The sequence below is a fragment of the Carassius gibelio genome, chromosome B20 (genome assembly GCF_023724105.1).
Source record: "Carassius gibelio isolate Cgi1373 ecotype wild population from Czech Republic chromosome B20, carGib1.2-hapl.c, whole genome shotgun sequence".
NCBI lineage: Eukaryota > Metazoa > Chordata > Actinopteri > Cypriniformes > Cyprinidae > Carassius > Carassius gibelio.
The window spans coordinates 8,341,524-8,355,856 of record NC_068415.1 but is presented as its reverse complement, the minus strand read 5'-3'; the positions used below and the strand labels follow the sequence as shown (position 1 = coordinate 8,355,856).

Sequence of the window (14,333 nt, the reverse complement as noted above, 5' to 3'; positions counted from 1 at the left end):
TCGATTCAAGTAGCGGCGCATGTTTATAGTCTAAGTATATTTCTTAGCATAAGCTATATTTTAAAAATCATGTCACTGTTGATTATTTTATTAAGTCAGGTTTTGCCATCACATGACTTTAATGATGCACATGGAGGAATTTACTCAGCAAATGCGTAAAAACTTTGGCACTCGTTTCTGAAGCTATAAGTCATTGTATGAAGGTGTTTTTGTTGCAAAACAACTGAGTGTCAAAATTTCACTGTTACATACGCTCAATTGTTTTGCACCAAAAACACCTTCATTCATATCATTCACCATAGTAATTATTAAAATTAGAAAAATGGCACAAACCTGCACAGAACGGATCAACGGCTCAGTGAGAACCTACAGTACGGTGAATGACGTCAAGTTGACCATTCCAAGATGGTGTCTGCATCTGTGAACAGATTTCATCTCCTCAGTGTCACCCATTTATGAGAGTATCACGACACATGCGTGTGATGCTGCTGACACTTGTTTATGAGTAGAGGAAATCACAAGCATGCACCCTGGTACTCTAACCCTAATTATTGTTTAAATTGTTACTGCCTTGAGTTATAATTTTGGAATGAATATAAAATGCTTAAAAACACTAACCTGATGAATAAATAGGCTTTAATTAATATAATATTGTAAATATAAAAATATTAAATATAATTATTTTTGCTTTCTTTTTCTGATAGTAAAATGATAATGATTTAACCAAGAAAATGTGACTGGGACATTAATTTACATATTTAGAGAGAGAGAGCGAGAGAGAGAGCGAGAGAGAGAGAGAGAGAGAGAGAGAGAACTTCTATATGGTCCTTGAGGCCACAGTACTGTTTAATCACGGCTGATTTCAAGTGATTTCAAGCACTGCGCCTCACTTTTTCAGTTTTTGTTACTAACTGTATTAGTCATTGTATACATATTTTTTTAGAAAATAAAAATAACATAGAAGTGTACTTTCAACTTTCTAAATCCCAATTCAGACAGAAACAGTAAACATGAAATATACCTCCCAAACATAGCAGAGAGGCTTGGAGACATGTGGGGTGGAGAGAGAAGATCTATCTGTCTGTCTGTCCTCTCATGTCTCTTAGCATGTGTTTGAGTTTATCTCTGGACTTACCCTCTCCATCAAACCCACATCATAAAAGGGAGTTGCAGGCAAGGCAGCTCTGATGGTATCCCAGGATAATAATGTTCTCTACTGGTACGTCACTATCTGTCAAATGTCACACAGTTAGGCAAAATGTAGAATCTCACTAGAATTTGTGAATAAAACACAATTTCCAAATGGTCACATGGGTGAAATTTTATTGAAATTTATTAAGTAGGGGAAAAAATTGAATTGAAAGATGAATTTAAGTTCAAATTAAGAGGTTAAAGTTTGGATGGTTAGCATTAGCCACTTTAAATATTTAGTTATATTATAGATGCTTTACCACTGCCTAACTGTTGTATTCATTTATTTATATATACTGTATATACTAATGTTTAAAATGTTGTGTATGGTAAGATTTTTCAGAGATGTCTCTTATGGTCACCAAAGCCTATATTTATTGTATATAAAAATAAAAAATAAAAATAAAAAACGGTAAAAACTGTAATAATGTGAATTATTACTACAATTCAAACCAAATATTTTCTATTTAAATATATTTGAAAATGTAATTTATTCCTGTGATGGTAGAGCTGAGTTTTCAGCTGCAGTTTACCCCAGGCTTCAGTGTCACATGATCAATCGGAAATCATGACTTAATACTCAAGTCAGTCAGTATATATAGAAATTTAGAGAAATTAAGCTAAAAATGTTTTCAGTTTTCAAGGATCCTTCACCATGTGAGCAAATGAGATGAATAGGAGAATTGGAGACCTGGAGAAATGTCTCATAGACCTCCCTGGGTAAAATACTGTAGCTGACAAACATGCAAACGGATCTCGTGGTGTCACTCTCTGTCATTATAAATCTTGTTAGAATACTTGTCTTAATAATTAATGCAATCTATAAAAACTGTTACATTATGGATGACACTAATAAAATCAGTTTGATTCACACTAATGATAAATACTAGGATTCATTCATCAATCTTGTGTCATCAGAGAAGAAAGATGCTAATTTTGTGCCAGAGAGAAAGATGGCTGATCCACCCACCCGGTAAGCATTATACACAGAAGGCTCCAGTCATAATGCCATGAAGTTTCATAGACAAAGGCTTTAATGAAAAAATCCATATTTTCATGTTTCCATATAAAAATGTACATCAGCATAATATTTATAGCTTCAACATTAGCAGGCAGTAAAAATATTTTACAACGAAAATATTTAGAGCATTCAAATGCATACATCTTATAAATTCAGACTTAAAGACATTCCTTTAAATGATCGCTTTACTATGGTTTCTATTTTTGGCTGATCGATTCAGTTCACATTACTGGCTACCTTGAATTGTGACGAAACTCAAATGAAACCGTGTTCTGGTGCGTGTCACAAACGGAACACCATATTAATGGAAGACATATTCATTTAACGCTATGTTCACATCTACCGTTGTGCGTTCTGGAACAGGAATAAACCAAATCATTGCATCAGAATGGAATCTAAAACGTCATGTTTTTAAGTCTGACATATCCACTTCACAGTGAACTCAAACATTTCAAGACACCCAACAAGTGTACAACTGCACAAACAGACTCGTATCCGCATGTGACATCAATCTTGCGGCACGCTCACTCTTCTTTCTTTCGCCCGTTTGAAAAGATTTGATCTGCATGAGAGACTTGCACTTTGGGCCTGTTTTCAGGGCTATTCACACTCTTTGAACAAAGCACAGAAGTAATCAAGTAAGTAAGAATACAAAATCACTGCAGATAGGTTATGTAACCCATGTGCGGCAGTTCATTGAATTAAGCTCTGATGAGAGCTGCTGAGAACAAAGCGGTGAGAAATAAGAAAGGAGGAAATGGGGCTACATGAACACAATTCAGATTAGGAACACAGACTAGGAATAACATACCAGCAGTTTTAGGCCACACAACAATGACATTGTCTATAGCTTTTAGCCATTGTGAGCATCACAGTTTCATTACAGATGTGATTTGTTCTTTAGACATGGGTTCAGAATCAAGCGTCCTGTTTACGTCACACCAATGGCTTCCCTCCCAATCCAATGCAAGCATGTTCACAAAAGTAAACTTTGTATGAGCATCACAGTGTTATACACACGCATAGGAACTAAACCTTCATGCTTTAGGTCTAATGTGTTAATAAAAAAGACATAGAGAGCATCTTTGCATACACAATTTCTCATGTGATGTTGTTCATCTTAGTGCCAGTTTAAAAATCTTACACTGCTATTTTACCTAAAGATCTCACTTAGTTTGTGTCTTTGAGTTGATCCTAAGGAATAAAACTACTGTGTTACTGTAATACCATTGCACATCCCTATTATGTTTCATAATTGCACATATTTGGGCTCATAAATGGTTCTGACTAACTGTTAATTTTGTCCATACTAATAATTCACTGCTTTGTATTAAGGGTGACTTAGGAATGTGTTTATATACATTTTTTTCATTTTCAGAACTAACATAGATACTAAATAGACAACAGTGAACTGAACCTCACAGATTACCTTTTATCCGTTAAAAACCCTTTAAATCTTTACTAATTAAATGTAGGTAGTCTCATTATTGTTATTTACTGTTTAGGTATGTACTAATTGCATTAGATGTAGCACTGAAAACTCACATTACCTTTTACATTATGTATAAGTTGTTTATAAAGATTCACTGCTGGCAATACGTACAACAAATGTTCACATTCAAATTAGCAGTTCAGCCATGAAACTCTATCGTCGCTCAATTGGTTCATTCAAAATTGCATTCCCAGCCTATCAGGTCCTAATTATAAGAACCGTGTGACACATTCCATGCTCGCCACATCCTCTACTAGCCCACCACCTCCCCAGCACCACCTGCCTAGATCTGCTATGGGGGGATCTTCTTCTCACTCTAGCAGCAGCAGCAGCAGCAGCAGCAGCAGCAGCATGTTTCCTTTTATTTATGATCCGTGCATTTAGCCAAAGCAAGTTTACTTGGTTCGCAGCAGCAGCAGCAGCAGCAGCAGCAGCAGCAGCAGCAGCAGCATAGCATTTCTAGTCTACCAAGACCAAACCTATGCTTTTTTAATTTGATCAATAAAGCTTCTTACTATCCTTTCCGAGAGTTGTCATGACCGAAATATATTTAGCACATTGAACTGTCTCATATTTTATGAACTTGTGGGTCTTTGATTGCAAAAGCTACCATTTTAAAAGCTTTGATATGACACAATCTATGGCATTCTAATTCTTGTCTAATTTTGTTTCAACAAAGCTGATGAGCACTCGCATAACAATCACACATCTTCAATGAGTGCTTCATAACCATTAGCTTCAACGCAAAATAAATCAATGCCAATTAAGGTACAAAACATGAACAGAATATTATCTTAAACACCAGTTAACCTGCACTGCAAGTATCATTTCCTTATAGTAGACACCAAATCAGATCACTGACAATAAGTCACTCCTAATTAGAAACAACTAAAAAATATATATTTTAAAACCTCCCCACTTATGCTAAAAAAAAAAAAAACAGTAGACTTCATACAGTGTTGAACAACTTTTAGCTCGCTAGAGAAAATTTTACAGAAGCTGCCTTTATCTTCTCTTTGTTGGCTTATGCAACACAAGACATGAATGTTTTGGGCTCATTTTGTGAACTGAGGTCACAAATTAAGTAGCCTCACCTAAATCAATGTTCTCAAGAGTGAAGAGCTTGTTTAAACCATTCTACATCATAAGACTGTCTAAGATTTATATTTATAGCTTTATGATTTTAGCCGATTTGTTTTGAGTAACCTGACTAAAACATGGACTTGGAAAACTTCAGATGAGCATATATCATTGCTATGGCCAGGATCCAAAATTAAGTTTTTGTTACATTTGCCAATGCATTGATCAAATGTATCAGTCCTAAATATGGGTTATCTGTCATGAAATTGTGTTTTACATTTATTTTAATTTTTTTGAAATTATTTATTTTTAAGAACAGCATGAGCATATCATAACAAATAAACTACCATGTTTAATTTTTTTTTTTTTTTTTTTTTTTAAATGGCAATAATTAGTAGAAATACATATAGGAGAAATATGTGTACTTTGTTGAAGTAACTGATTTATTAAGCCATCAAAGCCAGATTACTTGCATTTTCTGTTTAAGAGGGGGGAAAGAATACTAATATAGTTAGTGCCTTTGCCAAGCTCAAGATCACATTACAGAATTGCACCGAATTTAATTATAAAAGTGTTAATTTTGGACCTTGGCAGAGTCTGAAAAAGCCTTGCATGAGAGGGGAAACAACAACATGCAGGTATGCGCTTATTGTCTTATTATTGCTCTGTTGTATTAATGACCTGATCATGTAAAATAGTACACGCTGGTGTCTGCTATAAAGCTGATTGATATCCGTTTTATCGTCACCTTGAATGCACAATATTGTATGTTTTTCTGTATTAAAAAGGTGTTTTTGTCCTTGGCAATGTAAAATACAGTTGAAATTATACACAACAGAAACACTGTTATTTGCATTCTAAACAGCAAATCCCATGACAAAACATTGACTAATTAGGTCAGGCCTTTAAAAACATAATAACAGTGATATACAGTATTCACCGCTAGTGTAATAAATGGTGTTTATGAAGGATATTCAATTAAATCTGTTAAAATGTTTGTTTGTTTTTTATAATTAGAAGTTGATCTGATTTTTAATGAGCGTTTAAAATATTATAAATATTATTGTTGAGCAAGTTATATTCCTCCTTCACAGAGCAGTAAAACGGTAAAAGAATCTGTTTGTTGATTGACCTCTGACATTGCATTTGCAAAAAATGGGGTACAGCAAAATGAGTCCCCTGTAATAAAAATGACTTATTCTTTTTAGCAATGATTCACAGTCTTAGCTCATGAAATCTAATATGGCATGCTTGTTGTCAAAATGATTTGAGCCCAAAAGTGCATATTTGATTTATGGCCCTCAGAATACATAGCTGCGTGCCTGAAGTCTGTAGTTTCACTGAAAACGGTGGTGACTTTGTGTTGACTTTGATTTGTGGGCCACTTTGAAGTTAAATAAAGCAGATAATAAAAATGTCGACTAAGTGATTTATGGTCTGATCCAAGAACATGCATCACAACAAAAGGAACAATATGCAGATTTTCATTTATACAGCCTTAATTTGATATGACCAGCATTCACAGCTGGGTTATTTAATTAGAACTTAATTAATTGTCCTGAATTGTCAACATAGTTATTTGGCATTTTTATTAGCTCTAATATATTTAGTAATTATTTTACAAACTCTCTATACCTATGTCTACACATTGAATTATAATTAAGATTTCTAATTAAGATTCAGTTTTTGCCACCTAATGTATACAGAAATGGATTCAGCTGGGAGTGATGTCATGTCCTGCAAAATTACATTGTGGTTTTTCATGTAAACTACTAGTTTAAGTTACAACAAAAGATCAAACCGTGTAGTGTGGCAAGAACTGACCTGTGAGGATGTAAATAACATTTCATACGTTATTCCTGGCTTAAGGAGTTTAGAATTTATTTTATTCCTTTTTTTTTCTTTATTGCTTTTTATAATAACGTGATGACCTTCATCTTAAAAAAAATTCCACCTCTCATTTCTTTAAAAAAAATAGAAAATTCTATACATTTATTTTACAATTCATAATTTTTCATTCTGGCTTAAAGCACACCAGAAAAAAAATAAAACACAAATTTCTGAAGATGGTATCAAGTATGCATTAAAAAAAAGTGTCCACTCCAGCATCTACAGCTCTCAAAAGTCAGGGGGAAAAATACACACACTAACCAAATACATGCATACATACAATACATGCATACACAGTTATTTTGGGAAGTATGTTTTTTTTTTCCATCATTTTCATTATGCATCTCTTGTCTTCTTAGATTTAATTTTCATGCCCTCTTCCAACACAAATTATTAAGCTCTTACAAAATATGGGGATGCCACTGATATTAGACAAAGTACATAAAAGTTTGATTGACTAATATTTATGAAATCTGCTGGGTTTGGAATGTTGCATCTAAACACTGGTGGCCTTGACGTGTCTAAAGCCTGTCACATTTAAACAGTCAATGAAAAATTAAGACTATTACTGTACATGAAGCATTTTATTGTTTCTAATGGACTTTTCTGTAGCAAACATTTGGTCTATGTATCTCAACCTCTCAAGTAAACTCTAGTCAACGAAACCTTCCCCAGTGAGAGGCCATCTGCCTTTGGAATGACTCTCAATGAACCCAGCTGTTTGACTGGATCAGTAAGGCTCTGGCTACCACATGCGTTTCGAACAGTCCAATGATCATGAAATTACTAAATACAGTATACGCAGCAGGACAAAAGCTAGCAATATTTCTAAAAAACATTTTTGGGTTCAAATTCAACTTTTTTTGGTAGGCAGTCTATTTTGAGGCATACATTGCAACGACTGACCTAGAATCCATTCGAATCTACAACTGAACCAATGGAAACATGGCAAGCATGAGAACAGTTTGTTGCTGAATGAGATAAGGATATAATTACTTTGATTACACCTATACACTGCTGATTAGGACAATCAGAGTTTGATGAAATATTTATACTAAATATTTTTAATTTGTGATTATTAGAACATTAGCCAAAATGTTTCCGGGATGCAGGCGTGGGGAGAGTAAGACCGGCAAAAAGCAAAGAGCTGCTGATTTTTGCCTCCATCTAAACAGTTCATTTCAGAACTTTCACATTAAAAGGGCAGTTCACCCAACAATGATTCTGTCAATTCTGTCAATTTTTACTCAACCTCATTTCGTTCCATTTTGTACCTCATTGTATTGACAAAAAACATCTTGGAAACATGTATTCTGCAGACAATAGAAAGTCATATGGTTGGAATGACATGAGAGTGAGTAAATTATTTTTGGGTAAACTATCTATTTTTTACATTTTCCATATTATCTTTTGTGTTGCATCTTTAGAGCTACCAACAGGTTTGACTGGTGCTATATGTAATTGTGATGCATAAAATAACTCACAGATCAAAACTGTCTGGATCGACTACTTTGCTAATGCACAACATCACCTGGTGCAATGCCTAATATTCCTGTGCACAAGAGAACTGACACTTCTAACATAACAGACATACTCATTTCCACCAGAATGTACCGTGATATATTGATTTGTGCAAGATATGTCTTCAACATAAGCACAGTGTATACCATCTGCACTGCTCATCTCCGCAAAAACACACAAATACAGACAAAACACATGCTACACTCAAAAACAATATCCACTCTTGTGATTTGACACATACTGTATATTTTTAGACGACAGCCGTCAGTGAATCTGCCTAATGTGCAAAATAACAATACAACAGAAAGGAAACCTTTCTCATCTTTGTCATTGCTCAGTTTAGCTACATGAACAGGTGCATGACCAGATTTGTGGTTTTGTAACAAACAAACAAACAAACACACAAGCAAGTACACAAACAGATCATATCAATGCAGCTTTAAGACATGCTACAAGTCTCTTTTCTCATGAATGTGCCACTTGGGTGTACTGGAAAACCTTTTTTAAATGGCATATGCAGTTTAATATTATATGCAAAACATTTTAGTGATTCATGTCGGTGGTCTCCACACAATGCACCTTCAGACACTGTTTATTTACCCGGAAGAGTAAGACAAATTACAGTCTGGATTTCAGCAAAATGTCAGCTTTGACAAATCTACTTTCACTGAACATTTAAAGGAGAAAACCCCCTTTTGCAATTCTTAATGTTTCATTCTACTGATCATTAATGGTTTGCTTGGAGGATATTTTCCAGGTATAAGGTGGGACCTCTCTGGGGGAGTCTCAGTGAATATGTCTAAATAACTGCTACCAGAGAAACTGCAAACACACTATTAGATTTGCTACAGGACATTTGTGATAAATGCATGCCAAGGGTTATTTGTAGGAGAGTGCTGCATAATTTGATGGACGCTGAAAACTTGCTACTTCCTTTCGCTACTATTTTTCACATAGTTATTTTTAAACAGAGTTGGTCTCGATTAATTATGTAAGCACAAGGCTGGAGGAACGTGAGGTGCATAACATTTAGAAAAACACAGAGTGATCAAACAGAATTGTGTTGGTGCTAAATAAGAGCAAATGGACTTGTTGTGATATCTGCTCTTACAAAACATATATGAATACCCTCGAGGATACCCCTAGAGATCGAAAATAAGCAGGAACCCACCTGCTTAGATTCATGCTCATAACATTTTTGGAGGCCTTCTTTTTAGGTCTTTTGTATTAGTTCATGTATACAGACAACCTTCCTTCGCAAACCTTTCATTAACGGCTAACATCAGCTAGCAGCTGCAGATGTTATACACTGTTTTAGATGAAGGGTACACAAGAAATGAGTGAGAAGGGGTTTTTAACTCTGGACAGCACTGTTGTTGATTGCTGGGGTCGTGAGGGTCACCCCAGGGGCGAGAGTGCCATACTTGGCCACCTCTGGATCTGTGAAGTGCTGCCTGATGTCGCCCCCTAGTGTACGGGAGCTGATTTCTTACCACTTACGTTCACACACATCTTTCAATCAAACATTGGTCACGTGGTCCGGGTTTTCCCTGACTTCGATGCACTCGATTTCCTCTCTCTCCCTCTCCCGCTCCCTCTCTCTTTCCCGCTCTTTCCGTTTGGCGCGTTTCTTTTTCTTGTGCCGCTTCTTAGAGGGTGGAAAGAATGTCAAAAACACCGGTAGGATGACGAAACAGTGCAGCACTGTGCAGCCTGCAGTGAGAAGGGAGCACTTGAACAGTGTGTAGGTCAGGTTAGAAGGCACAAAGAGAAGAGGCATTATCCCAATTACAAAACACGAGGTGTTCTGCAAAATGGCGGCCCCATGCTCCTCTAAAGAGATCTTGATGCACTGAGTCCGCGTATGCTCAGTGGCCAGTACGAACGTGTAGAGGTGGGGGGCACAGTGATCCATGGCAAAGTTGAGAGTATAAATAAGGCACAGGATTGAGATGCTGTCCATGTCTACATTCCAGAGCGTCATGAGACCCAAGACGCCCAGTTCCACGGAGGTGACAGTCAAAATCAACCAGAAGTTCCCCAGTGGGTTAATGACCAGGAAGAAGGTGAGGATGAGAATTGTGAGCACGCTGAAACCCGACGTTAGGATGGGGGAGATGATGGAGGAACTGTAGCGGTCCATGAACACGAACGTCGGATTGAAAACGATGAACTTGATGCTGTTTATGAGGGAGAGAGGTCGAAGTCTCTCTAGCAGCTCCACGACCTCCTCCCTGGTCTTCTCAGTCGTCCTGGCCACCAAGTACATCTTGGATGCAATGATGTCGTACTCGTCTCCGTTTTTGGAGAAAATGATGTCGTCCACAAAGTGTTGATATTCTGGGCTCCTCAGAAAAGAAGTCTTGAGGATGTTGATGAAATCACTTTTGGTTGACGCACTGACATTCACGACCCTCAGATAGTGAAAGTAATTATCGATCCATGAAATCTTATTAAAGCCCTGGCCCAGCGTCTTGAGGTGCTCCTGTACCGTGGCGTTCCAATACTCAATGGGTTCGTAGATGTAAAACCCGATCACTGGACTGTAGTTGCTAAAGTATTTCTGTTGGGTCAGGGCGAATGACACACTGGGCGAATTACTAGCTAGCAGATTAATTATGTTAGAGCCGTCGCTGATTTGTAAACATCCCATGAAAGAAAAGGAGGCGTAAATCAGGTAGAGGATAACCACAAATGGCTTGACGTACGTGTTGGTAATCCATTCTGTGTAATGCTCCCTTAGGAAGTGTTGAATGAAGTGGTTCTGGTACGGTATGCTGTCGTGGTGCGTTGACAAATCGTGGCCATCACTCATCATGGTCTTGAACCAAGTGGGCTGGCGGTCCAGATACTCCACCGAGGGGATCTTGCAGCAGAAGACGCTGTGATAGCGATTTTGCTCCAGCTGCCCGGCAAACACCAGGCAGGAGCCGTAGAATGAGAATACGTAGAAGTAGTTCACCAAGATTGCTACACACATGCTCTGGCAGAAAACCTTCACGGATTCTATGTTGGTGAAAGGGCTGGCACCCATGCCGAAGGTGATAATATAGAGCGAGCTAGTCATGGTGTAGCACACCATCACGTCGGCGAATGCATCCGCCACTCTCTCCTTGAAGGGTAAACTCTCTCTGGTTCTTCTCCAGCCTGCCAGAAGCTCAAACACACCTTTTGTTCCATGGCCTGAAAAAAAAGAGAGAAGCAATTTATAGTTTGATGCTCAGAAAATTCAAAGAGAAACTTGATTACACAGCATGTGTAATGTCAGCATGAATTTCATCGACAAAAACATCAAACATGAGTAGTGTAAGTCCGATATACTGTACAGTATCAGCCATGGTAATTGCCCATTTTCAAATTATCGGCACTGGGTGAAAACTGTGCCCACTTGGCTGATTATAGTGATAGATGTGTCAGTTCCAAAATCCAACAACAGCCAAATATCAGTAGGCAATATATTTTTTCAATTTTTGCAGTGAAATTTAAGCATTTTAATTAAATTAATTAGACATATATTCCAAAACACTCGTCCTAATATTTACAATTTTACTTTCATCCCACAGCCCTCAATCAAGATTGATTTTCAAATGTAATCTATATAAATAAATCAAATAAACTAAAAATGTGTTAAATTAGAGTTTTTTTCAGTAATTTTATTTATTTTTATTTATTTTAAGTAATTGCATGAATACTTTGCAATGATTCAATTATACAGTAGAGGTCAAAAATCTAATACTATTAGTGAAAATGCAACTATTTTTACTTTTCCCATTTAATAAAAACTATTATAATTCTATCACTTCATGCATTCAGGAAATCATCAGCCTAAAAATAATTGACTAAAATGTTACCACAATTGACTTAATCCTCAAAGTCACTTATTCATTTTAAGTTATTTTTCTTTTTTATTCATTATTTTAAAATTCAGTTTTCAGAAGCATACAACTTAAATTTCATATTAGTATTCCTGGTGCCCGTAGACTTTTGGACCCCACTGTGCATCAGCATTTTTTCAGTCATTGGCTAGATAATGGCATGGTCATCAGTCATAATGGTCAACCACTAAACATGAGTTATGGAATAATAAGCCTTTCATGATAGCTGTAAGATGAGCAGTAATTAAATTACTATTCTAAAATCCACCTATGTGATCTAGTGTGTGCACACTGTCGCTTTTGAACATTTTAATACATTTGACTTTCATCCATCCACTAAATATTTCACTCAGCATCAAGGACATCACGGCTCATCTCTGAACACTGTCAAGAATAAGTCACAAAAACTACTCACTTAACTCTTTCTACAAAATCATAAATTTCCATTGACCTGACAGACACAGAGAGAAAAACTAATTAACCATAAAGAGTTACGCCAATGTAATGAGTCAGATGGACTGGCTTTCCCTGCTTTTAGCTTTATTAAGAGGAATAACAAGTCCATTAGCTTGTGTGAATCCATCTGCAAGATGAGGAGGGCACATGGTGGGCTAACGGTCACCCGGTGGCCAAAGATTCAGTTAGCTAACGCAAAGACTACATGTTCAATTACATACACTCATAGAAGGGGCATCACAATCTTTCTTTCATCATCAAGCACACTTATGATAGGCATTTAGCCTCAGGTTGCTCCAAAAGGGTTGCTGTCAATGGAATTATAGGAAGATGCTCTGAATAAAAGCAGCTGCTAAATGCTAATTAAAACCTAAACTACTGAACACAAAGACTGGTAGAATTAAAGACATCTGAACGTGAGCATGGGTCACCACTTGCCACATTATATACAGAATATCAACAAAATCATTGTATGAGGATTTAATTTGTTGACCCTGCCATCTCATGAACAACACTATTACTGCTTGAGCGATTCTTTTGCATTCTCCAATTAAGAAGATTAATTAGATTCATTAAGTGAGTTCCGCCTATGGAGTGAGTTTTGATTCTTTATTACATGCGAGAAAATAAAAGATCTGAGAGAAAAAAAAAAGTTTGAGAGAAAAAGTTATCACACTGATAGCAAAAAAACATTTCATGAGAGAAAAAAGAATATTTGAGAGAAAAAGTTTTCATGCCAATAGCAAAAAATAATTATATTTGAGACTAAAAAAAGTTTTGAGAGAAAGTATTTTCTCATAGAACATAAAAAAATATACATTTGAAATTTTTTTAATTATTTCTGAGAAAAAAAATCTCTCTCAAAATACTTTAAAAAAAACTCTCAAATATATATGTTTTGCTATCAGTGTGAAAATATTTTCTCCATAAAAAAAATGTTTCTCTCGAAACGCTTTTCTTTGCTCTTGATGCAATTTCTTGCTCTCGTGTCAGGATTTTGCTTTCACTGTGAGAATTGTGTCATGGGCGGGGCCACGTTCCTATTGGCCAGTCGGGTGAGCATCGTCTTGTCTTGGGAGTCGAACTGAATCATTACACCATTGTTCGGTTCACCTGCATAGATGCCGCCTCTGCCTTATGGCTAGTTAAGTTGAGCACGGACACTCCAACGTTTGGGCAAGATGATGACACACAGCTGGCTGAGCAAGTTCAGTATCACTTAAGATTAAACATTAAAAAATAGCACTCATATTCATGAATGAATGTGTATTATATTATTTGCTTGCTAATCGCTAGTAAAGCTAACCAGCCATCATGCTAGGTAAACTTGCAAACTCACCTGGTTTATACTATGTTTAAATCAAATGCCAAATTAATGTTTTGATTTAGATAGTTTCACGCCTTATTTAGTGAGTAGTGAGCAGTGATTGATATACCGTTTGAAAGTGTCCCACCTAGTTTTGTTTAAAATAGTCTTTGTATGGTTGTTGCACATGTTTAGCTACACTGCATGTATAGCTCACAAACTCAGCTACACGGGGCTTATTCTAAATATTTTTTACCATCTAGCCGAGGTCTAGAGCTGACAAGGTAAATTGCAGGTCTAGGACTAACTCTCACATTAGCAACCCACAAATATGTTTGTGCCTGTACTGTCTTGGTAATAATTTTTTCTTTTAAATCTTTCAAACGGTATATCAATCATTGTCTAACGTTAGCTAGTTGTAGGGTTGCCACCTTCCATGCATACTAACGTTAGTTGAAAGTTGTACGGGAGGTTGTATGAACAAGCAGTTACTCTTCAGGT

The 14,333-nt window shown here is 36.5% G+C and overlaps 1 protein-coding gene across 1 annotated transcript in view; it reads right to left on the bottom strand.

Annotated features, from left to right (window-relative positions):
- Positions 1-2,209: 2,209 nt before the first annotated feature.
- ptchd4 (patched domain containing 4) overlaps positions 2,210-14,333 on the bottom strand; it is a 28,907-nt gene continuing 16,783 nt past the window's right edge. Inside the window, exon 3 of the mRNA XM_052585760.1 lies at positions 2,210-11,378. Coding sequence (XP_052441720.1) covers positions 9,715-11,378 — 1,664 coding nt within the window. The 3' untranslated portion in view covers positions 2,210-9,714. The remainder of the gene's footprint in view (positions 11,379-14,333) is intronic.